The sequence below is a fragment of the Jaculus jaculus genome, chromosome 12 (assembly GCF_020740685.1).
Source record: "Jaculus jaculus isolate mJacJac1 chromosome 12, mJacJac1.mat.Y.cur, whole genome shotgun sequence".
Classification (NCBI taxonomy): domain Eukaryota; kingdom Metazoa; phylum Chordata; class Mammalia; order Rodentia; family Dipodidae; genus Jaculus; species Jaculus jaculus.
This window is the reverse complement of record NC_059113.1, coordinates 106,770,650-106,794,529: the sequence shown is the minus strand read 5'-3', so window position 1 is coordinate 106,794,529 and position 23,880 is coordinate 106,770,650. Positions and strand designations below refer to the sequence as shown.

Below are 23,880 nucleotides of genomic sequence, written 5' to 3'. Positions count from 1 at the left end.
GATGTTTTCTAACATGCAACTGGAAGGACTATTATAATGAAAGTATTCTATTAGGACATTCTTTGCCTAGAGGAAACCAGTGGTGTGTCCTAATACGTTGAGGTTGAGGGTCTTGGAGACACATGTCCATCTACCTTTACAGTTTTATGCCTATTATCATTAATGAATGCATTACAATTTTCAGTTGATAATGTTTGTGATAGTTTCACATAGGCACAAAATTTCTCCTGAGTAATCTAAGTCATGCAATTATGCTAATTATATGTTACTTTCTATAATTTTTATAATCTTATTTATATATACTTTAATATTTTTTATTTATTTGGGAGAGAGAGATACAGAAATAGAGAGATAGAGTGAAAGAATGGGCACCCGATAGCCTCCAGCACTGCAAACAAACTCTAGATATGTGCACCCCCTTGTACAACTGGCTTATGTGGGTCCTGAGGAATTGAACCTACGTCCTTTGGCTTTGCAAGCATGTGCCTTAGCTGCTAAGCCATTTCTCCAGCTCTATATTTTTAAGTGTTATAATTCCACCTGAAATTTAAAATTTGTATAGCAAATTAAAATGTCTCACATACTCTTTTTTTGACAATTTATTTTATTTATTTTTGTTCTCAATTTTTATTAATGTTTTCTATGATTATAAAAAATATCCCATGGTAATACCCTTCCCCCCTTCCCCCCTTGGAATTCCATTCTCCATCATATCCCCTCCCCATCTCAATCAGTCTCTCTTTTATTTTGGTGTCATGATCTTTTCCTCCTCTTATGATGGTCTTGTGCAGGTAGTGTCAGGCACTGTGAGGCCATGGATATCCAGGCCATTTTATGTCTGGAGAGCACGTTGTAAGGAGTCCTACCCTTCCTTTGGCTCTTACATTCTTTCCACCACCTCTTCCAATTAGACCCTAAGCCTTGGAAGGTGTGATCAAGATGTTACTCAGTACTCCAGTCACTTCTTTCCAGCACCAGGATACATTCTGAGTTGTCCCAAGGTCATTGCCATCTGAAAAGAGAAGATTCTCTACCCAAAGTGAGAGTAGCATTAATATAAGGGTATGAATATTAAGAGAAGTGCTTACTGGGCAGTTTGATAAGCATAGTATATACATTTTTCCAGACATCAGCAGATGTTACACCTCTAGGGCTCATGACTACCCCTGTTTTAAGTTTCAGTATCAGGGATTTATTCCCTCCCATGGAGTAGGTCTCCAGTCCAATTAGAGGGTACTTAGTTTCCACCAGGACAGATGTGCCACTATTGCAGCCACTGGCTCATTTGTGCTGGCTGGCCAATTATAAGGCTTGAAATGTCCACTGTTGAGTATCTTCACTGGTGGTATCTCTCTCTCCCATTGAACTGCATGTAGAATGGCTTCTTCCAGCTTTCTGTCAGCTGGTCTACATGGAGGAGGTTATCAGCTCAGTTCCAGCAGGATTTCTCAGCGGCCTTGCAGCCCTCACATACTCTTAACACAGCTAAATATACAGTGTCTTACTATTTATAACTACTAAATAAAATTTTATCATATCTCTCCAATTTACTTATATGCGATATTTGCTGTACAATAGAAAGCATTTCAGTTCCCTTGAAATCTGAGCTAACTGTGCTTAATGAACTTTTCTTTCTATTTCCACTGACAATGTATTTGAGATTAATAATTGCAACTGCAAAATTATACAGATGCATTGATAGATTTGATCTTGACACTTTAACATGCAGAATCTCAAGTATCTCCATGGTATGTCACATACCTAAAATTCCAGTTCAACCTCTGTGTCACGTAATCATGTTTCAATAGAACCATATATAAAGGCATTTATGCTTAGGACTGGATGATACATTTTGAGCTTAGGAATTAATTTAATTTTTTACTGTTCAATTTGGCAGTTTAAAAGTTAACAGTCATTTAAACATGCTCAAGTTAAACAGTTATTTTTACAGGCAAGGGGATTACCAGAGCATAATACTATACTCAGGGCGTTCTAAGTTTGCATATTAACATAAATCCTATTTTTTTTTGTTTTACTTCTATTGTATCCTTAATATTTTAATAGAAACATTAAATTATATATTGTCTATTCTGGTAACATGTAATTGAACATACTGTACCAAATAAGTCACTATTTCAGTTGGGGTTACTTCTTCAGTGCTATTTATGAGATAGCGAATAATCTTAGGAAATATTTGGTGGTGAGGCATGCTGACCCTACATACCTGACATCCCAGCACTCAGGAGGCTGAGAGACCAGGACAACCACAAGTTTGAAACCAGTTTCTGGGCTATGTAGCATGACCAAGTCTTAAAAAAAATAAAACCAGACAGATAGAGTTGAGGCAGTTATAGAAAGAGTGACAAAGAGAAACAGAAAGAGAGAAGTAACCTTGGTCCTGCGGTGTTAAGAGCCTGTAGGGAGAGTTCAGTGGCAGCATGGGAAAGGGGGATGGCCAGCCCCCTCTGGAATCCCCTTTGGCAGCCATCAGCTCCCTTCCTCATCTGTTGCTAGTAGAAAAGACAAGTTCATAAAATGCACTTCCTGATTAAAAATGTAACAAAAGGCTTGAAATATTCTCTGAAGGATTATAAACTTTCTAATCAGGTTGCCATCAATCCTCATCTGTATTCTATAATATGTCTCAGGGAATATAAGCTATTTTTAAATGTGTAGCTTGTCACTAAGGTTAAATAATTAGTATGACAGTCACTTATAATCCTTAAATTATGTTTCAGACCATCATTTGGTACCAATAGTATCAGTGAAATGAATATTATATATGGGATTTGTTATTTTCCTAAATACAATCTATTTGAATTTTAAAGTTCAATATGAATAAAATATTGTTCAATGATTTTCTTTCCACCCATTCAGAATCGACAAAAAGTAGAAGCAGATAGAAATGCAGGAAGAGATTGAATCTCTTTTTGGAAGTTTTTCTCTGGGGGTTTCAGTGAAATTATAGGTGCTTAATATTATCTATATTTTATCAAATGAGAAATATAGAATGTATTGATTTGAGTTATGAGTGTACAGCCTTGTTTTATTGGTTTGTAGTGTGTGATCTGCATGGTGTGCATATGATTTATGTGTGCATGTTAAAGTGTTCAACTGCGGGTGCACATATCCCACAGCACATGAGAAGTCAGAGGGCAGACTCTGGGGTCAGTCCTTGCTGCCCGCCTCACTCAAAACAGGGTCTCTCATTGCTCATCACTGTGATGGCCAGTGCTCTGGCCTGCCAGCTTCTGGGGGATTCTCCTCTCTTCACCTCCCATCTCACCACAGGCACATTGGGATTCCTGACATGCTTACTACCACACCTGCCTAAAATGGGTTGTGATTTCTGAGCTCAGGTAATTATGCTTATAATAGGTGCTTTATTCCATTGATGCATCTCTCCCACACTGATGTACAGTTTTTACAACTATTCCTTTAATATATTTATGTTGTCTCAGTTTGTGCTATTCCAAAAACATGTTGCAGGGAAGAATTGATCCTTACTTTGCCCATAAATTCTGTGACAAGATACACTTTCTTCTATTAAATATTTACTGGAGGTTGTTATCCCTTCTGGCTCTTTATATAAGTCTTTTTTAAAAGCTTATTTTCCGACTCCCTAGCTATTACAATATTAGAGATGGGGCATGAGTGCTTCAAAGATTCTTTTTCATCTTTGTGTAGATTTGCTGTTAAGTGTACCACCATATCTTTTGCAAAAGTTACCTGTTTTAAGCTTCAATAAAATAAGATGAGATGAAAGCTACACAGCACTGGATATATGAGGTGAGCCTAAACGTGCACTTCATGTCACCATGAGAGCAGACACAGTCATGTTATGAGGTCTCTTTATGAAGACATTTGATATTCACAGGAAACAACTGAAGTACAAATGCAGGGGTAGAATCAGAAGCTAGTATTTGTTACTCCCTCTTCTGCATGTGTAGTGTGAGTTTTGAATTCAGTTTGGGGACAGAGGAGCATTGCAGCCCATTTCTTCTGGTGCTCAGAGCTTCTGAGGAATTGATCTTTTCCACTCCTCAGAAGGCAACACCAGCCTTTAGAGTTCAGGCTGCAGACATTACTGAGGACCCTTTCTTAAATTAAGACCTCTGGAGCATCACCAAAAATAGGAACTAAGGATCCAGGAGGTAACAGGCACAGATACAAGAATGACCTAGTAGCTTTCACTATTCCTAAATTTGAGATGGTTTTTATAAAGTTAGTAGATCTGGAAGATATTCATTACTTTCCTTAGGCTAACAGATGTGTATATGCAGTGGGCCCTACAGTCACAAGAAAGAGAAGTGACAAAGTTAAATTTGGGTCAGTCTTTAAGCATTAAGGATTGCCTTGTATTTAATATATCTTTGACTTGTTGACATTCTAAGGATTGGACACAAAAGATATTGAACTATATCTATATACATTATCTGATGAGGAGGGTCTAGTGAAATGCACTTTTCTGTCCTTTTCCATTTGTTGAGGTATCTCCTCCAGAATCTTCATCAACTGAGAATGTGAGTCCGTTTTCTTCATTCCATGCCATACACTCCCTGGGGCAAATGCAAAGTACATATGGTGTCATGGTCATTCGAAGCACCAAATGAAGTGAGAGTGAACAGGCATACGTGTGACAAGCCTGCCGTTTTCTTTCCTGTGGGCCATTTCTCCAAATTTTTCATAATTTTGTAACCCAAGTATGTAAGCCATGTGTTGGGGAACAATGACTAAATCAGGCAAATTTCATTCCAACAATGATGTTATTTTATGTCTCATATATGTTATATTTATATTGCATTATATATGTTACATTACATATATTACATAATAATATATATAAAGATTTTCCATAATAAACATAATACTTGTTTTTTATAGTTAAGAAAGCAAAACTTGGGCTGGAGAGATGGCTTAGCAGTTAAGCATTTGCCTGTGAAGCCTAAGGACCCCGGTTCGAGGCTTGATTCCCCAGGACCCACGTTAGCCAGATGCATAAGGGGGAGCACGCATCTGGAGTTCGTTTGCAGTGGCTGGAGGCCTTGGTGTGCCCATTCTCTCTCTCTATCTGTCTCTTTCTCTATGTGTCTGTTGCTTTCAAATAAATAAGCAAAAAAAATTAATTAATTAAAAAAAAAGAAAGCAAAACTTAAAAAGGCTTAAAATTATACTATAACCTACATAAGTATGTAGTAGAGAATCCATGGACAGCATTTATCTCCATCAAAATATCATTGAGTGACAAGTAAACTATTTTTTTAATCTTCAAAGTTTCAGACTCTAAGATCAATGATTCACCTGAGAAAGGTTCTAATGAAAGGTATTCATACAGCTAACCGTTTTGGAGGTGGAAGAGTAGGACGCTCCCTTGACTCCAACCCTGGTGAGGATCCGGTAATAACAGCAGATGCTGGAAACATCCCAGAAGGTGATCACAGGAGAAGAAGACATGGAGTCAGGGAAACCAGAAGGCAATTAGAGGTCAGGCTCTGTTCTTCACAGGACAAGAACTAGTTCAGGCCCCACAAGATCTTCCTTGATGACTTAATTATCTAACCCTGGTCCCACTCCTTATTCAATTATACTGGATACTTTCTCACTGCCATAACCAAATGCTTGACAAGAAGCGGCATAAGGCAGGGTTAATTGTGGCTTATAGTTCAAGGTTACATCCATCATGGTGGGAGGGTTTGGCAGCAGGAGCTTGAGGCAAACACACACATTCAGTCATGCAGTGAGGAACAGAGAGCCACGAATGCGGGTGCTCAACTTGCTTTCTCTTTTTCCATCATTTCAGGACCCCAGCCCATGGCACTCCCACCCATAGCTAGGGGTGGGGGGGATCCTCACATCTCAACCTAATCTTGAAAGTCACTCAAAGACAATTCCAGAGATTTGTTTCCATGGAGAATCTAAATCCGGTCAAGTTGGCAACCAGAGTTGAACCACCGCAAGTTGACCTCTTTCCAAATTAACACCCAAACGTAATACTTCTAAGTCATAAACTTCCGCCCCTTGTTCCCATAGGCTTATGACCATCTCATAGTACAAAATTCATGTAATCTAACTTCGAAAGCCCCCATAGCCCTTAGCAGTTCCAACTCTTCCATTCAAAAAGTGTAAAAGCAAAGAGCAGAGTCTCTTCTGAGACTCAGGAAAACTTAGGATAGCTCCTGCAACATCAGAAAGGAAGTCATGAGGCTGGAGAGGTGGTTTAGCAGTTAAGGCAGTTGTCTATAAAACCTAAGGACCCGGCTTGATTCCCTAATACCTGCATAAGCTAGATACACGAGGCAGCACGTAGGCTTTGAGTTGGTTTGGAGTGGTTGGAGGCCCTAACACATTCATTCTCTATCTGCCTTGTCCCCCTCTGTCTCTCAAATGAATAAATACAGTATTTTACAAAGTTATGTACTTCCAACATGCACTGAATAAGCATTCTCATCCAGAAAGAGAGGAATGGGGCCATAGCAAGGAAAAATTGGACCCCAATCAAATAATACCAGAAAAGCACCCAATCATGCATCTCGGTGTCCGGAGACTGGAGCGCGCGCTGGCGTCACCAGAGGCCCCAGCCCTGCAGGCACCACTCTCCTTTGTGGTAACTCCGTGCTCAACTTGCAGATTTTCTCAGCAGGTGCCCCGTGGTTCTTGCCTCGCCATCATTTTTGGGTCTCCATTGCAACTTTCATTTCACCTTAATCATCTCATGCAGAAACATCTCAGGTCTCCTTACAGGGACTGCAACCCTGCCATGCAGTGCCTGCTGGAAGTGGCTCTTTGGAACCGTGGTACATGAATCCATGAGCCCATCAGCCTTGAAGCTCTCACCCTGACAGTACCTGTACCACACGGATGGGGCTGCATAGTATGCAGATCCGTATGCAAGCCAGGCCCCAGCCTGTTCCTCATTAGTCAGTCACAAGGCACACTGCACGACGCCACGGGTGCAAGCGGAGCTCAGAAGGCACTGCGACAGGACTAGGCGCCACGGGCATTTGGACAAGTTCTTCATGTAACTGACCTGCACCTTCAGGACCTGTTTGAGCCTGATCACATATGTACTGTTTTTCTCTGATGATGGACTGCTGTGCATGTCATGTTTTATGGCCTGGTGGATCAGGTAACACCCACTTCATAATGAACAGACCAGGCGCATAGTAACCTGATGGCCCATTGTCAAGCCTTCAGCTTCCGCTACGACCCAATACCGGGCCCAGAGCTGCCTCTCAAAGGGAGAGTAGCTGTCAGTAGATGATGGCAGGGCCTTGCTCCAGAATCCCAAGAGCCTCTGCTTGTGATCCGCCACGGGTTCCAAACAGCAGCCCTGCCCACCACTGGCGCCCCAAGTACCAGCAAGTGTGTCGGCTCACATGGCCCAGGTGGTAGAGACGCCTGGATCTGTCAGAGAGCCTTCTAGTGTTCTGGGCCCTCCTGGCAATGAGTGGCGTCCTGCATCACCTTTGTTACGTGTGACAGAATAACATGTTCAGCATGGAGCCTTCAAACTCCAAGCAGGCCCACCAGATCGTGTGCTACTTTCTTAGTAGTAGGGGAGGCCAGATGCAGAAACGTATTCCTTGGATGGAACATCTGGGCACACTCCACACCACTGCACTAGAGCCGACTGCCGAAGAAGGGCCTTGAATTTGGGCTGCTGGTTTCCATCCTCTGTTACAGATGCTCTGTACCAGCAACTCCAGCAGAGTTGCCACCTCCTGCTCACTGGATCCAGCCAGCTTCATGACATCATGTAACATACCAACTGGCACCTTGCAGAAGAGACAATGAGAGTTAAGTTATGACCCAGGGCTGGAGAGTTAATTCAACCTTAGGGTCCAACAGCGAAGGTGTAATGCAGGCCTTGCCAGTTGCAAGCAAATTGATCCTTCTGGCTAGGTGTTGAGGAAAAATAAAACATACAGAAACCAATAACTGCATACCAGGTACTAGCAGACATGTTGACCTATTCAAGTGAAGAAGCCATATCTGGTACAGCAGCTGCAATTGGAGCCATCACTTGATTAAATTTTTAGTAATCAGCTGTCACCCTCCATGATCCATCCGCCTTCAGAACAAGTCAAAAAGGAGACTTATGCCTTTTGTCCCATATTGAAGTGCAATTTTTATCTTTTATTATGTATAATTTGCAAGAATTCTTTACATATTTTCTCTTTTATAAAAAAGTGATACTTGTCTTAATTTACTTGCAAGCAAAGAAAGAGAGAGGGGGAGTGGGAGAGAATGAGTGTACAAGGGCCTCTAACCACTGCAAACAAACTGCAGATGCATGCGCCACTTTGTGTATCTGAATTTCTGTGGGTACTAGAGAATTGAACCTGGGTTATTAGGCTTTGCAGGCAAAGGCCATCACCGCTGAGCCATCTCTTTAGCCCTATCCTCTACAGTACTCTAATATCAAATATGGTTTGGAACTTCTTACTCCCTGAGTTGCACTTAGTCATTTTTGATAAGCTTTGATGCACCAACAACTTTAATTTAGATGAGGCTCAGCTTGCTTATATTGATGCAGGTGTTTGTGATTTGGTTGGTTATATCTAAAAATCATCTTTTTAAAGTACCAATTTATAAAGATTTACTCCCATATTAAGTCCTTTCTTAAGATTTATAGTGTTTTAGCTTGTAAATTTAGCTGTTTTATCTTGAATCAGATTTTTTTTTTTTCTTTTTTGAGGTAGGGTCTCACTCTAGCCCAGGCTTACCTGCAATTCACTATGTTGTCTCAGGGTGGCCTCGAACTCATGGCAATCCTCCTACCTCTGCTTCCCGAGTTCTGGGAATAAAGGTATATGCCACCATGCCCAGCTCTTGAATCATATTTTATATGTGGTAAAGAGCAGATTCGTAGGTTCATATTCAGGCCATGAATTGACAGTTACCCTAGACACTCTCAAAGATCTATTTTATGATACTGTGTGAAAAATGAATTTACCACAGATGTGCTTTTCTCTGTTTTCTCCATTTTGTTGCTGGTCTTCTGTGCTCATCCTCATACTGTCGTCCAGCTGCTTTCATGAGTTAAGCTTCCTTATAGATTTTGAAATGAGGCAGTGTGAGAATGTTTTGAGATCATTGTGGCTACTTGGGGGCCCTTTTAACTCTACATGACTCTGAGGATGAACTCTTACATTCCTATGAGAAAATGCACTTAGATTTTTAGGAGAGATTACATTGCATCTGAGATCCATTTGGGAATATGAACCCTCTACCAATAATTCTCATTTTTTTAACTAATTATTTTTAATCATGAACACATGATATCTTACATATATTGTTTTCTTTAGAAAATTTAGGCAACCTTTTGTATTGTTTAGTGTAAAGTCTTAACTTTTTTCTTTTTATTAGTTTTGTATTCAGCAAATACAGTTTGGTACCATTATTAGGCTCATCCGTGACCTACCCCCTCCCCTTGGCCCCTCCTTGTTGAGGTATATGGGTCATGCATTGTGGAGTTAGCCCACTTTTTGACAAGGTCCATCCTATATTCCTCTTGGTATGCTATTATAAATTGAATCACTGTATTTCTAAATGTGCTATAGTAAGGAAAGCCTTTCTCTTCACATATTTATTTATTTAGGTAAGCTGAAATAAAGAGGGCTTGATTAATTATACTCTTTTGTAATTGCTAGTTTAATGCTTAAATCATCCTATAATTAGGAAATGGGGCCTCTTTCATCTGCATTCTATGATCATTTGATATTCCCCTGCCGCTGAAGTCAGGTCTGCATTGCTGGTAGAAATCACCCAACCAAGAGCAGCTTGTGGGAAAAAAGAGGTTTATTTTGGCTTACAGGCTCCAGGAGGAAGCTCCATAATGGCAGGGAAAATGACAACATGAGCAGAGGATGGACATCACCCCCTGGCCAACATAAGTTGGACCATAGCAACAGGAGAGTGTGCCAAACTCTGGTTAGGGGAAACTGGCTATAACACCCATAAGCCTGCCCCCAACAATACACTCTTTCCAGGAGGTGTTAATTCCCAAATCTCTATCAGCTGGGAATCTAGCATTCAGAACACCTAAGTTTATGGTGGACACCTGAATCAAACTACTATGCCTGTCATTCTTCGAGGTTTTCTTTAGATACTAAAATGAATGATCACAGGCTTGTATTGTACTTTTTTTTCATGTTATAGGCCAAGAATTATCTTTTCCAAGTAACACTTATATTTCTTAGTGGATAAAATCATTAAGAAACTAACATAGCCACATCATTAAGATATATAATTTCTAATGTTTCATGTTACATTTTTGTTTATTTTCCAAAAATCAAATGTTGAATACTGCTTCATTCTCTTTTCTAGTTCCTCCAGTCATCCGGGTGTACCCTCAGAGTCAGGCACGAGAACCTGGCGTAACTGCAAGTCTTAGGTGCCATGCAGAAGGCATACCAGACCCTCAGCTGAGCTGGCTCAAGAATGGCATGGATATCACTCCCAAGCTGTCCAAACAGCTCACACTCCAAGGTGCCTCTTGTTTGTCCACCTTCACTCATCCTGTAGACCTTTGTGCTGAGTCTTATAAAATACTTGATATTACTGGGGAAAAAAGAGAAAAGGAGTCCTATCTGTAATATTATTTCATGAATATTAAAAATGGTTTCATGTAAAACACATTTGAAACAGTACAGTACTGTTATATTTTTCATGTTTTAAATAGCAATTTTGTCACAATGACTAAATATAGTGTGCCATCAAGTAAAATATAAAATTTGGTACTATTTGAAATAATGAGTAAAATATTGAATTAGGTACATTTTTAATGATTGTCTTGTGAATGGTTGTGCTTTTTAGTGAAAAGAATTATTAGATCTATTCATGAAAATAAACTTTTAAAGTTATATTTTAGATACTTATGTAATACATTAAGATATGTATTGTAGATAATTTATAATATATAAATTTTTCATGATTATTTTATAGTATATTTTGTTATAAGAGGTGAAAAATTAAAAACTTATAATAATAACATGTTTCATATTTATGCTGTTTAAAAATTACTAATTCATTTATTTTGTATATAATATTTTTCAAATTTTATTATTTTAGTATATATATATATATATATACATATATATGCATATATGTGTGTGTGTGTGTGTGTGTGAGACTAGTCAATTTCTATATAAATTACAACAGTCACAAATAAGTGGGAATAAAAATTTAAAACCTCATTTATGTAATAATAGATAACCTGAATAATTAGAAAGTAATTGCATAACTTTTGTTAACTATACTACCTTTGAAGAACTACATAAATCTGATATGCTTTATAAACTCTTGCATACAACAACTTAGTCTGATGGACTGTCTCACATGAGCACAATAGTCCTTATTCCATGTCTGAGGAGAACAGGCTGATTGAGAATGAACCATAGCAAGAGACTGTTGGATATGACGTTATTTAATTACCCACAGGCCTATCAGATGTATCTGCAGCATTTATGTGTTGGTGTCTTGAGCAGAATTGAGTGACTATGACACTGCGGGGTGATACCTGAACGAAGACAACCAGGACCCCATCATAGCACAACTGTTAATGATACGCACATTGAGAGACAGTTCAAGAGACAGGGGCCAGCTGACAGTTTGTAGTGCACATGTTAGCCTCAGATGGAGCTCACTTAGCTAAGCGCTTATTCCCCTGAGTTTCCTCCGCCTTCTCTGTGTCTCACTCACAGAGTAACTGGCCCTCACGATTCACTCAAGCTCTTCTCCATTGGTTGGGTGGTTGGTTGGTTTGGTGCAGTGTCACTCTGCAATAACCCAAGCCAACCTCTCATTTTCAATAATCCTCCTTCCTCAGCCTTCCAAGTGCTGGATTATAGCCACCATTCATGGCTTTCCTGATTGGTGTTTTCATCTATTTTCTCAAATTTTCCCATACCAGTTGTGTTGTCTTCAACATGCCACAGTCATTTTATGTTTTAGAGCACATGAACCACTCATGATTGAGCATCAGGGGGGAATCACAGGACATATCATTCCCATGGAGACACCCACACAGTAAAGGGGGAGGGAAGAAAGAAGCCACAGGAATGATGCTTTCGAGAAACTTGGAGTGCGGGTGTTGAGTTCAGTGACTTGCATGAATTTATTCCACAAATCTCATATCACTCATCTGGAAATTTAGTATTATTTCAGGTGATTAGAGACCAAAATATATGAAGGTCTTTAGCACGTTGTGAGTGTGTAGTAACTAACTAATGATTCCCAGTTTTGATGATGGGGGATTAAACTCATTGTTTAAGTAAAAGCTCAAAATATTATCTCAACAGTATTTGAAAGATAGATCCATTACTCTCTTAACCCTTTGATTTTATTGTAATTATATGAATTTCCACCCTACATTGTAGCATTATTGTTTTAGAAAAGTTTCTGGCAAAATTAGAGACAATTGTGTTGTTAGATTTCTGTTCACTTTCCCTTCTAATTCCAGATATGTAGCATTTCTTTTAATGACAAGAGTACTCAGTAAATTATTTATTGATAGTACTAGAATATAACATATTATGCACACAGCATGCATTGCACCCTGGGTTCCTTTCCCAATACCAAATAAATAAGTAAATAAATAAGAAAAAAGATCTAGAAGTGTTAAGCTCTTTACATATCTTTATATATACACAATATATTGTCAGTGTTTTTCTTCCAATGAACTACACTATTATAAAACTTTGGTTAAAAATTAGGATTATAAATATTGTACATAAAATAATAAAGATCAATGTGAATATTTCATTTGCAAAGTGGAAAATGGTATACATCATGAAGTGTGCACGTGTGATATAGAGTGTGGGCCTCTCAGCAGTAGAATGAAAGGACAATTTACAGAGATTTAAATGCCTCTGGAATAATTTGACCCATCTCCCAAATATGGAAGCAGAAAGAAAATAGTTTAATTAGGACAAGTTCAGTGAGTTTTGGGGTGTGTGGTCGAGATTGAACCAAAGCTGTCTCGAGAGTTTATGAGTTTCATTTTCCTTCTGTTCTCAGCCAATGGAAGTGAGGTTCACATAAGCAATGTGCGCTATGAAGACACAGGAGCATACACGTGCATCGCCAAGAACGAGGCAGGAGTGGATGAAGACATCTCCTCCCTTTTTGTGGAAGATTCTGCTAGAAAGACTCGTATGTATTAAGACAATATGCACATGCACACAAGGAATAACACACACACACACACACACACACACACACACACACACACACACTCACATAGAGTTTTATGTTTTGTAGATTGTTTGAAAAATCCCAAGATACCAGGATACTTACTGTATGCAAACAGAACATTAAAACAATTTTCATGTCCAGAGAGAATGAGAATCTTGAGATACTGACATAGAATGACCTAACTTCTTTTGTAAGCATGCATAAGATATTGTGAGCCCTGACTCACCACTTGCTCATGTAAGAATTTAAAATTTCAAAAGAGGGGTATCCCTTTCTCAAGCAATTTGGGGACATTTAAGGCCATCAAGTATCTCAGAGTTGCATTTTATGTTTGGTGACAGCCCTGCCTCTTTTTAATGTCAGCTGTCAAAGAGCACAAACTGAAAATGTGCTCAGCATGCATTGTGTCCTGGGTTCCTTTCCCAATACCAAATAAACAAGTAAATAAGTAAATAAATAAGACAAAAGATCTAGAAGTGTTAAGCTCTTTATGTGGTAGCTGGTGATGGTCCCTGGAGCATTGCCTGGTACCTGAGCACATCCCTGAAATGCTGTGCAGGACAACAGAGATGAAATTGGTGGAGATCATGTGGAAAATCGATGGACTTTGGGTAACTCCACTTAAAGTTTGCCCAAGATTCTTTTCCAGAATTTTCAATACCAATGCACACAAAATGCTTATACTTTGGCAGGTATATTTAAGTAAACAAGAAAAAAAGCAAAACAACCAAACACAAAGAACAGATTTGTCAGTCATAGCTTTTACTTTTCTTATGTGCATACATTTAAAAAGAGTGACTTGACCAAAACTAAATATCAAAAATAATTTTAGAAAGATATTTCCATATATACATATATACACACACACACACATCACACACACACATGTGTGTGTGTGTGATGTGTGTGTGTACAAAAAGTAGACTGGCATGGTAGAAAGTATGAATTGTATAGTAGGATGGTGTTGCAGTCAGGTTCTCATTGTTGATAGAAATCACCCAACCAAGAGCAGCTTGTGGTAAAAAGGAGGTTTATTTTGGCTTACAGGCTCCAGGGGGAAGCTCCATGATGGCAGGGAAAATGATGGCATGAGCAAAGGGTGGATATCAACCCCTGGCCAACATAAGGTAGACAATAGCAATAGGAGAGTGTGCCAAACACTGGCAAGGGGAAAATTGGCTATAACACCTATAAGCCTTCCCCAACAATACTCTCCTTCCAAGAGGTGTTAATTCCTAAATCTCCATCAGCTGGGAACCTAGCATTCAGAACATCTAAGTATATGGGGGACACTTAAATCAACCCATGACATTCCATCCCTGGTCCCTATAAACTGATATCCATACATGATGTAAAATACAATGCATTTAGTCCAACTTTAAAAGTCCCCATAGTTTTTATTAATCCCATTGATGTTCAAATATCCCCATAGTCCAAGATCTTTTAACTGAGCCATAATACCCAAAAATCCCCCCTTAAAACCCATAATGGCACAGAATAAACATTTACACTGCAAAAAATAGCACTGGGCATTGCAAAGAAATATTCAGCCAATACAAGATTTAAAACAGGGCAAACATCAAATTCTGGAGCTTCAAGTCCAACAATTCTAGCCAGTGACAAATCTCAAAGTCCCATGTATCTAACCAGCAGTAAGTCTCTGGTATTCCAATTCTGTCCTTCCAGCTAGGCTACTCACAGTCCTGGAAAACATCAGCTGTGGCCAGCAGCTTTCCTCAGCAGCCATCTCTTGGTCCCTACATCTCCACTGAGTCTCCACTGCAATCCATAGTTCATCCTCATGGCCCCATGGGGTCTCCATGCAGGCATCCAGCAAACCTGCTTCACACTGCCCATGGCTATTTCCAAAATATAAGATCACATTGCAAACTCAAAGACCCTCTCTTTTCTGCATTTCTTATCCTCCATAATACCAGGTGGAGTGCCAATTTGTTAGTCCAGGGGGGAATAAACAGACTTTGAAGAACAGGACACTCCTTGGGCACTCAGGCCCCTTCAAAAGAGTTTCCATTCTTCCTGTTGCCCCCATTCAGGTCACCTAGCCCAATCTCTCAAACAATTTGCAGGTGAATGGGCAGCAGTTTAGGCTGAAAGATTTAATTTTTCTGTGCCATATCCCTCTGCTCACACCAGTCTATTTGTATGCAGTGCAACCCTGCACAACTTCTCAGGACATGGGCATAATGGGCATAACAGCAAGCTTTTCACTTAAACTGCTAGCCCAATCCAAGCAAAGCTCCTTCTCACTCTTATAAGCCAAACCTTACAGTCCATAGTTCTTACTGCATTCAGGTCTTTCTACTCTGACCAGAATAGCCCATTAATCTGTACTTACAGCACTGAAAGGTATCTCTTAAGCCAAGGTTTCAAATCCTTCCAAATTCCCCTTGAAAATCAGCTACAAAAGGCCAAAGCCACACAGTCAGGTGTCTAGCAGCAAGCTCACTCCTTGGTACCACTTTACTGTTGCAGGCAGGTTCTCATTGCTGGTAGAAATCACCCAACCAAGAGCAGCTTGTGGGGAAAAAGAGGTTTATTTTGGCTTACAGGCTCCAGAGGGAACCTCCATGATGACAGGGAAAATAATGGCATGAACAGAGGGTGGACACCATCCCCTGGCCAACATAAGGTAGACAATAGCAATAGGAGAGTGTGCCAAACACTGGCACGGGGAAACTGGCTATAACACCCATAATCCCTCCATCAACAAAACATTCCCTCCAGAAGGTGTTAATTCCCAAATCTCCTTCAGCTGGGAACCTGGCATTCAGAACAAGTAAGTTTATGGGGGCACCTGAATCAAATCACCATAGATGGGGTTGGAATCATTGCAAATCTCTGTAGTCCTGTGATGGGCCTGCCCCATGCCCTCTTGAGCTTTACACCCCCTTGATCTAAAGATGAGCTCACCAGGACCTGCTGTTCAGATATGACACAAAAGCCTTCACCAGTGTGTGAGACTTACAGTAGCTGTTCTTGGACTCAGGTTGTTTTCTCAAAATAGCTTCTGTTCCTACGTTCACAAATTTTGTTTGAAATAACAGCCCAGAATACCCAGTACATGGTGGACATCAGTTTCCAGATTGAATGATACATATACATGAAATAGATGTGAAGATAGAGATGTAAAAAAATACAGATGCGTATGCATGGGATATCTTTCTTAATATGCATACAAATTTGAACTATTGTTTTAATTTTTATTTATTTATTTGAGTGTGATAGAAAGAGGCACAGAGAGAGAAACAGAGGGAGAGAGAAAGAATGGGCACACACCAGGGCCTCCAGCCACTGCTAACGAACTCTGGAGGCGTGTGCCCTTTTCTGCATCTGGCTAACCTGGGTCCTGGGGAATGGAGACTCAAACCTGGGTCCTTGGGCTTCACAGGCAAGCACTTAACTGCTAAGCCATATCTCCAGCCCTGAATTATTCATTTTTAAAATAATATTTTGTTTATTTATGAGAGAGCAATACAAATAGTGTATATATATATATATATGTATATATATATACACACACACACACACACACACACACATATCTATGCAGAGAGAAAGAGAGAGAGAGAGAGAGAGAGGGGGAGAGAGAATGGGAAAATGGGCACATCAGGGCCTCTAGCTACTACTGTGAACTCCAGATGCATGCACCACCTTGTACATCTGGCTTACTTGGGTACTGGGGAATCCAACCTGGGTCCTTAGGCTTTTCAGACAAGCACATTAACAACTAAGCCCTTCTCTGCAGCCCTTCTTTCACTTTTTAAAATAAATACAGTGAGATGATTTGAACATGCATATTTTTCTTTATTGTGGATATGAAGCTACTTTAAATAAAAGTCAGTATCTCTCAGGAGAATCAACTGTGTCACAGAGTTAGATAAATGCAGTCCTTCCCTCCCTGGCACAGTTCCTTCAGTTGAGGTTGGTGTGTGGTGCATCTGTGTTCTGATTCTTTCTGAATGGTGTAGAGAACTGTTGATTCTCATATTTACAGTACAGCATTGGAGAAAGATTAGTTCTCAGTAAATTACACAATGCATGCTTCTTTGCTTAGCTAAAGCCTTGTAAAAGTCATCCAGTTATTTTCCACACAATCAGGCACACCTGGTTGCATCAGTGAGTCGCTACAAGCCTCGTTTCCCAGTGTTGTGCTCTGTGCAGAGGGCGACGCGGGCAAAACCCCGTATCTGAGGACCCAGCTGTATTTCTACTGCGTCCTGAAATGCAAATAGTTGAGTCGCCCAATTCTGTCAAACATCACTGGAAGTTTTCCCAGTGACAAACTTCGCTACCCCAAATGGGTTCCAGAGTAATACAACGTGGTTATTTGAGTAATAGTGTTGAATAACTAAGATTTAATAGGTGACAGTTCTCAGTTGACAATGATTTACATTTTTTGTTGTTTATTTTTATTTATTTATTTGAGAGCGACAGAGAGAGAGAGAGAGAGAGAGAGAGAGAGAGAGACAGACAGTGAGACAGACAGAGAGAGAGAGAGAGAGAGAGAGAGAGAGAGAGAGAGAGAGAGAGAGAGAGAGAGGGAGAGAGAGAGAATGGGCACACCAGGGCCTCCAGCCACTGCAAATGGGCTCCAGATACATGCGCCATCTTGTGCATCTGGCTTATGTGGGTCCTGGGGAATTGAGCCTCGAACTGGGGTCCTTAGGCTTCACAGGCAAGTGCTTAACCACTAAACCATCTCTCCAAACCAACAGTGATTTACTTTTAATGCTAAGGTAAATGAAAATTGATATATGTACTATAGAAACATTTTTACTGGCTACATTAAGCAGAAAGCAAAGGTTATGTCATATCTTGTCAGGAATTTACTAAGAATTATGATTAATCCAGCTTTCTGAAAATGTTAGACTATGGTGTCTAAATAAAATAACATTATAGGGCTGGAGAGATGGTTAGTGGGTAAGGCGCTTGCCTGCAAAGCTGAGGACCCATGTTGGACTCTTCAGACCTCATGAAGCCAGAAGCACAAGGTGACCCAATCACACAAGCTCACACATGTGCACAGGGTGGCACAGGAGTCTGGGATTCAATTGCAGTGGCTGGAGGCCCTGGTATGCCAAGCTCTTTCCCTCTTTCTCTTTCTCTCTCATAAAAATTACAACACAACTTTACGGTCTAAATATATTGTAATATATATGTTACAGGCAAGTGCCTTAACCTCTAAGCCATCTCCCCGGTCTATAAATTTATTATAATGAAATATCTGTCTTTATTTTTTTTTCATTGTTACAATGCTACATTTGGAAATACTAGGTCATTTCAACATTCCTTACTTAGATTAAAAACATTAACGTGGTTGGCCATATGCACACATTGAATATTTTGTTCATTTATAGCTAGTTATTGTGAACTAAAATTAATTTTTAAATTCCTTAAGGAAGAATGTGGCTTTTATTTTGGAGATCAAATTAATCTTTAAAGTGGATATCCAGTCGCCCTAGCACCGGTTTCTGCCTGGCTTACTCTCTCCCCAGCTGTCTGCAATGCGGACGGTCACACTATATCCAAAGCCGCTGTCGTCGGTGGTCAGGCCCCTTTCACCTGTCAGTTTGGGCTACAACAGTGTGCATTAGAATAAGTCTTCCACCCTCTTCCCACCTCCCTCCTGATTCTCCTCTCCTTAGAATCTCTTAGCAGTCCTAGACTTTGGAATTCCATGGGAAATTTAACATTTGTTATGTTAAAGGAATGTTTTAAATGATATAAATTATATAACAAGATTGCTTGCATGAATAACTTATATAAGCATATAGTGTTCATATAAGTTAATGACTATATGAAAATACAGTCACTGTAACTTACATTGCACACTGCTGCAAATGTGATGCTGCAGTACAGTCATTTGTGACCAAGACATTTTCAAGATACTTGAAAGCTTATGAACTGTCTGCCTATTTTAAAAGTGGAGGAAAAGGCTGTTTGGTTGTGCTTAGGGTGTTTGTGTGTGTGTTTGTGGGGGGGGTCTCCTTTGCACAGATACAGTGGTCCGAGGAGAATGGATGGTGTCCCCTTCTCCATTCTTCTGACTCATTTCCAGGAGGCTGGGTCTCTTTCTGAACCTGGTGCTCATTCTGTAATTGAGTTACACTGACTGACCAGCAATCCCCTGTGGTCCTCCTGTCTCTGTCCCTCCCCTCACTGCTGAGATTACAGACATGTGCAGCCACACTCAGTGTTTTCAAGAGTTAGGGCATCAAACTCAGCAGCCTTGCAGCTTATATACAAATGCAATTTAAATATGACATTGCAAACTCTTGATAAAGAAAGTGAGGACAGATTTTTTAGTAAATACATTAGTTAACGACTACCTATGTGTCTAAAGGAGAAAATACTAAAACTGGGAAGTTGTATGGATTAAATGAGATCTTGTTAATGTCTACATAGGCCAGGAAAATAATAAAACAAGGGAAAAATATAGACTAAGGTCAGATGTAAATGAAATCAAATGCACTATTCATCAAATAATAGTTAAGATAAGCACAGTAGTTTTCAATTTAATAATTGTTTTTTTAACATTAAACAAATGTGAAATAGAATAGTTAGGAATAGTAAAATAACATCAAAGGTAAGGTGCTAATATCACAGATAGGAGCTCAGTGCTGCAATCTAATACACCCAAATAAAAACAAATATTTTAGGGAAAATCTGATAAATCAGTAAGTAATATTTTAATTTTTTATTTAACAATTTGAATATTATTTAGCAAAATGATATACTAATTATAGTTTTTCAAATGTGCTATTTTCTCTCATTGCTTAAAATAATTCTAAAAATATTATACACTAAAATGTGCATAGTTGTTATATTTAAAAGATATTCAAAATAATTTTAATATGGACAATTTTATGTTTTCATGTACTGAATTTTTAAAATATTTAACATTAGAGAAAACAATGAAATTTTTCTAGTTAATTTTTTTAAGACTCCATGGAACTTTCAAAGTACATTAGATTCTAATGTAGGATTGAGGGTGTTGAGAAAATATTAGTACTCTGTTGGAGATTCCTTAATTCCAGAAGCCATCATTAAGCTTAGTGAATTCTTTGCCAAATAACAAAATACTTAATTTTTAAATAGTAAAATAATTACTACTGTATAGTTTTCCTATAGTCCTCCTAAAAGAAATTCAGTCAGATGTAACAAATTATTATGAAATGTGCCTTTGAAATGCCTGGATGTCAAGGGGGAGGTTAACATCAGGGATTACCTCAAAGTTATTTGGTCTAACTTATGCTACACATTTTATCAGCCATGAGCAGAAAGCTCAGTCACAAATCTGAGGGTCCTGTTGAACAATGTGCAGCAAAAGTGTTCAGCATTAAGGTAACAGTGACAGTGTTGAGCATTAATTTCTATGTAAACATGGAACATCCACATATTTCACATTCATGTCCCCAATTCTGCATATCTGAACTCCAATAAGCACTGGTTGCAGAATGAATGTGTCAGACAGAATGAGTCAGCCAGTTTATTATTCTGCTTCCTTATTTTCCATATACATTTATGTTTTCCTATTTGTATTACACATGAAACGTTAAATACAAATTTTCTCAAGACAGGTTTCAGACAGGCCTGGGTGGTTCATGCCTATAATCCCAGAATGTGGGAGACTGACTAAGATCTAAGTCATCCTGAGCTAGAGTGAGGCCATCCCTCCATCAGAAACACCAAAAAGCCCCTTCTCTGTCTATGTAGTAAACCATGTGTCAAATGGTATGATATTTCCCTTATTCTTTCCCTGGTGTACTGTCTAACACATGTATATGTTCATTTTTGCCATTATCAATAGTGGGTCTCCGGGGCATGGTGGCACATGCCTTTAATTTAGGAGGTAGAGGTAAGAGGATTGCCATGAGTTCGAGGCCACCCTGATTACATGGTGAATTCCAGGTCAGCCAGGGCTAGTGCAAAACTGTACTCAAACCACCCTCCCCGCAAAAGAAAGAAAAATAAGGTAGTAACTCTGAAAGCTCCATCTTATAACAAAACTTTTTTTGGCATGTATGTAGTATGTGTGGGGTGTACATGTGTCACATATACATGTGTATTCGTGTGTTTGTGTGTGAATGCATGAATGCATGAACCTCTGCCCACGTGTGCCAGAGGAGACTGTCAAACGTCCTCCTTTGTTGCTCTCTCGTGTTTTTTCCCTTGATAATTCTGCCGTTTTCCCTGTCAGACTGGCTGGTCGGTGAGCCCAAGACATTCTCTTTTCCCTATGGGCCACTGGTATGGTGCAGCCTGGAGAGGAGGGATTGGCATAGATTGCTGACATTGCTGCAGGCTTTACACTTTCTGAAAACTGTTTTGGCATCACCTATTAGACTGAATCTTGCACCTCCCTTATTCCCAGAAGTCACAAACACTGAATCTCTGTACATTTGGAATCTTGGAAAAAATCTAACATGTTCTGAAATTATTTTTGTTCATTTTTATTTATTTATTTGAGAGTGACAGACAGAGAAAGAAGCAGATAGAGAGAGAGAGAGAGAGAGAGAGAGAGAGAGAGAGAGAGAGAGGAAAGGTGGGAGGGAGAGAGAGAGAGAATCGGCATCTGGTTAACTGGGTCCTGGAGAATCGAGCCTTGAACCAGGGTCCTTAGGCTTCACAGGCAAGTGCTTAACCGCTAAGCCATCTCTCCAGCCCTGTTCTGAAATTTTTGCTATAATCTTATAGTTTCTTTTGAATTAGACTATAAAATCTGACATGACAAACAAATCGGATCAATTTATATAAGCTCTTTATATTAGCTATAATTTGTTTTATGTCACTTTGTTGGGGAGGAAACAGAGTCAGATTTTCATTATGTGGCCCAGGCTACTATAAACACAATGCTTTGCTGTTGCCTTTCTCCAAGTGCCAGGCTGTTTTAGAGAATTTAACTTTGCGTGGGACTGGCTACCCTGCAAATGATATGTTTTATTATTCAAGTCCAGACTTAACTATTTTTAAATGACCATTAAAAAGTGGCATATAATTTAGGATGTAAATAAAAGTATTCATTGTAAAGAGAATAAAATATGTACAGGAAAAGTACGTGGACTTATTTACATTTTCACCTTTTTCAAGCATGCTGCTTGTATCTGTCCAGCACCAACTAAATCAATTCTTCACATTCAGAAGGTTTAGTTCAGGCTGCTATGAAGGACAGTACACAGTTGAATGAGGTAATTGCCATTCTAGACATAAGCCATGTTTGATTGGACACAGGAAAGAGTTGAGTTGACCAGTCTTTCTACCTCAGTGGTGCATTCAGAGTTGTTTTGAGCTGCAGATGCATTTCCACACACACCAGGAGACTAACAGGATGTCAAACATGGAGAAGAGTCATAAAGTACATGGTGCATTTATTTATCTTTGTGATCGTGCAGTGCTAATGAATAGAAAAAAATGTTAGGTATTTACAATGCTTGGTGAGAATGGATTGCTATAAGGAGAAAATTAGGGGCGTCCTTGAACTGTACAAATGGGGGATATTAAATTCAGAAAAGCATACATGCTCTATTTCTACAAAGGCAAAAATCCCCATCTACATATTCTTTATTTAGTGTTCACAAACTTTCAAAACAAGTGTTTATTGTTTCTTTTGCTTGATTTTATTTTTCACATAGAACAGGCTTTTGAGTATTCTTTTATTACCTGGGTAGGATTAAGCGAAGGTTCAATCCCCAGCATAGTCTATAGAAGAAATAATTTTTCACATTTTCTGTTTAATCTCCAGAGAGTCTACATTTTGGAAACTCATTACCCCATGCTCCTGGAATGCAGTTTGTGTGAGGGTGCACTTTGAGATTAGCTTAGCTTTTATTCCTCTCTCTTGAAGATTGCTTACCATAATGGACCTTCTGAAAAGATGTCATAATTTGGTCTTCTAAGAAGAAAACCAGTGTATTTACAAAATTAATTTTGATAATAAATAAGCATATTTAAATAAGCAAGGACTACAGTGTGCTCCAAGACTGCTGGTGTTTGTTATATATTAACCATCAATTTGGGTAATGCTGGCTCTGCCCACAAACCTGCTCTGACAAGGCCTCAGCTTTTCATGTTTCTGTGACTCCGTTTGTCTTCCATTCATTGTTACACATATGATGGGGGACAATTTAACAGACAAAAGGACTTCAGCTAGAGTCATGTTGTTTATAATATTTAAGGGAAGTTGTCAATTTGCTTTTAGAATATTATCTTCATTTTTTATTAATTAGTTTTGTGCTCAGTCAATACAGTCAAGTTGGCACCATTGTTAGCCTCCTCCATGTCCTCCCTCCTCCCCCTGGCCCCTCTTGTTGAGGTACATGGGTCATGCATTGTGGAGTCAGCCCTCAGTCATGGGTAGGAGGAAATGTCTCTGCGAATCATGACCCAACATGTGGCTCTGACATTCTTTCTGCCCCCTCTTCTGCAAATTTCCCTGAGCCATGTTGGGTTCATTTTAGGTCTGCTTCAGTGATGAGGTCTTGGGAGCCTCCGTGTCTCTGGATCTCTGATTTGGTAGGAGTTTATTGTTCCTTGTGTCAATCTCCTTCACCCTTGTGCTGGTACCTAGTTCACCAAGAAAACAGCACCCTTGCTTGTTTTGCCAATTTTTCTTAGTTTCAGCTGGGGCCCTTTTGAGGTATGATGGGGTGGCTCTGTCCTTAG

The 23,880-nt window shown here is 39.4% G+C and overlaps 1 protein-coding gene across 3 annotated transcripts in view; it reads left to right on the top strand.

Moving 5' to 3' along the window:
• Fstl5 (follistatin like 5) overlaps positions 1-23,880 on the top strand; it is a 462,806-nt gene that overhangs the window by 344,120 nt on the left and 94,806 nt on the right. For all 3 annotated transcript variants that reach the window (XM_045131273.1, XM_045131272.1, XM_045131271.1), the window contains exons 9-10: positions 10,330-10,491; positions 13,021-13,155. In XM_045131273.1, coding sequence (XP_044987208.1) covers positions 10,330-10,491; positions 13,021-13,155 — 297 coding nt within the window. The remainder of the gene's footprint in view (positions 1-10,329; positions 10,492-13,020; positions 13,156-23,880) is intronic.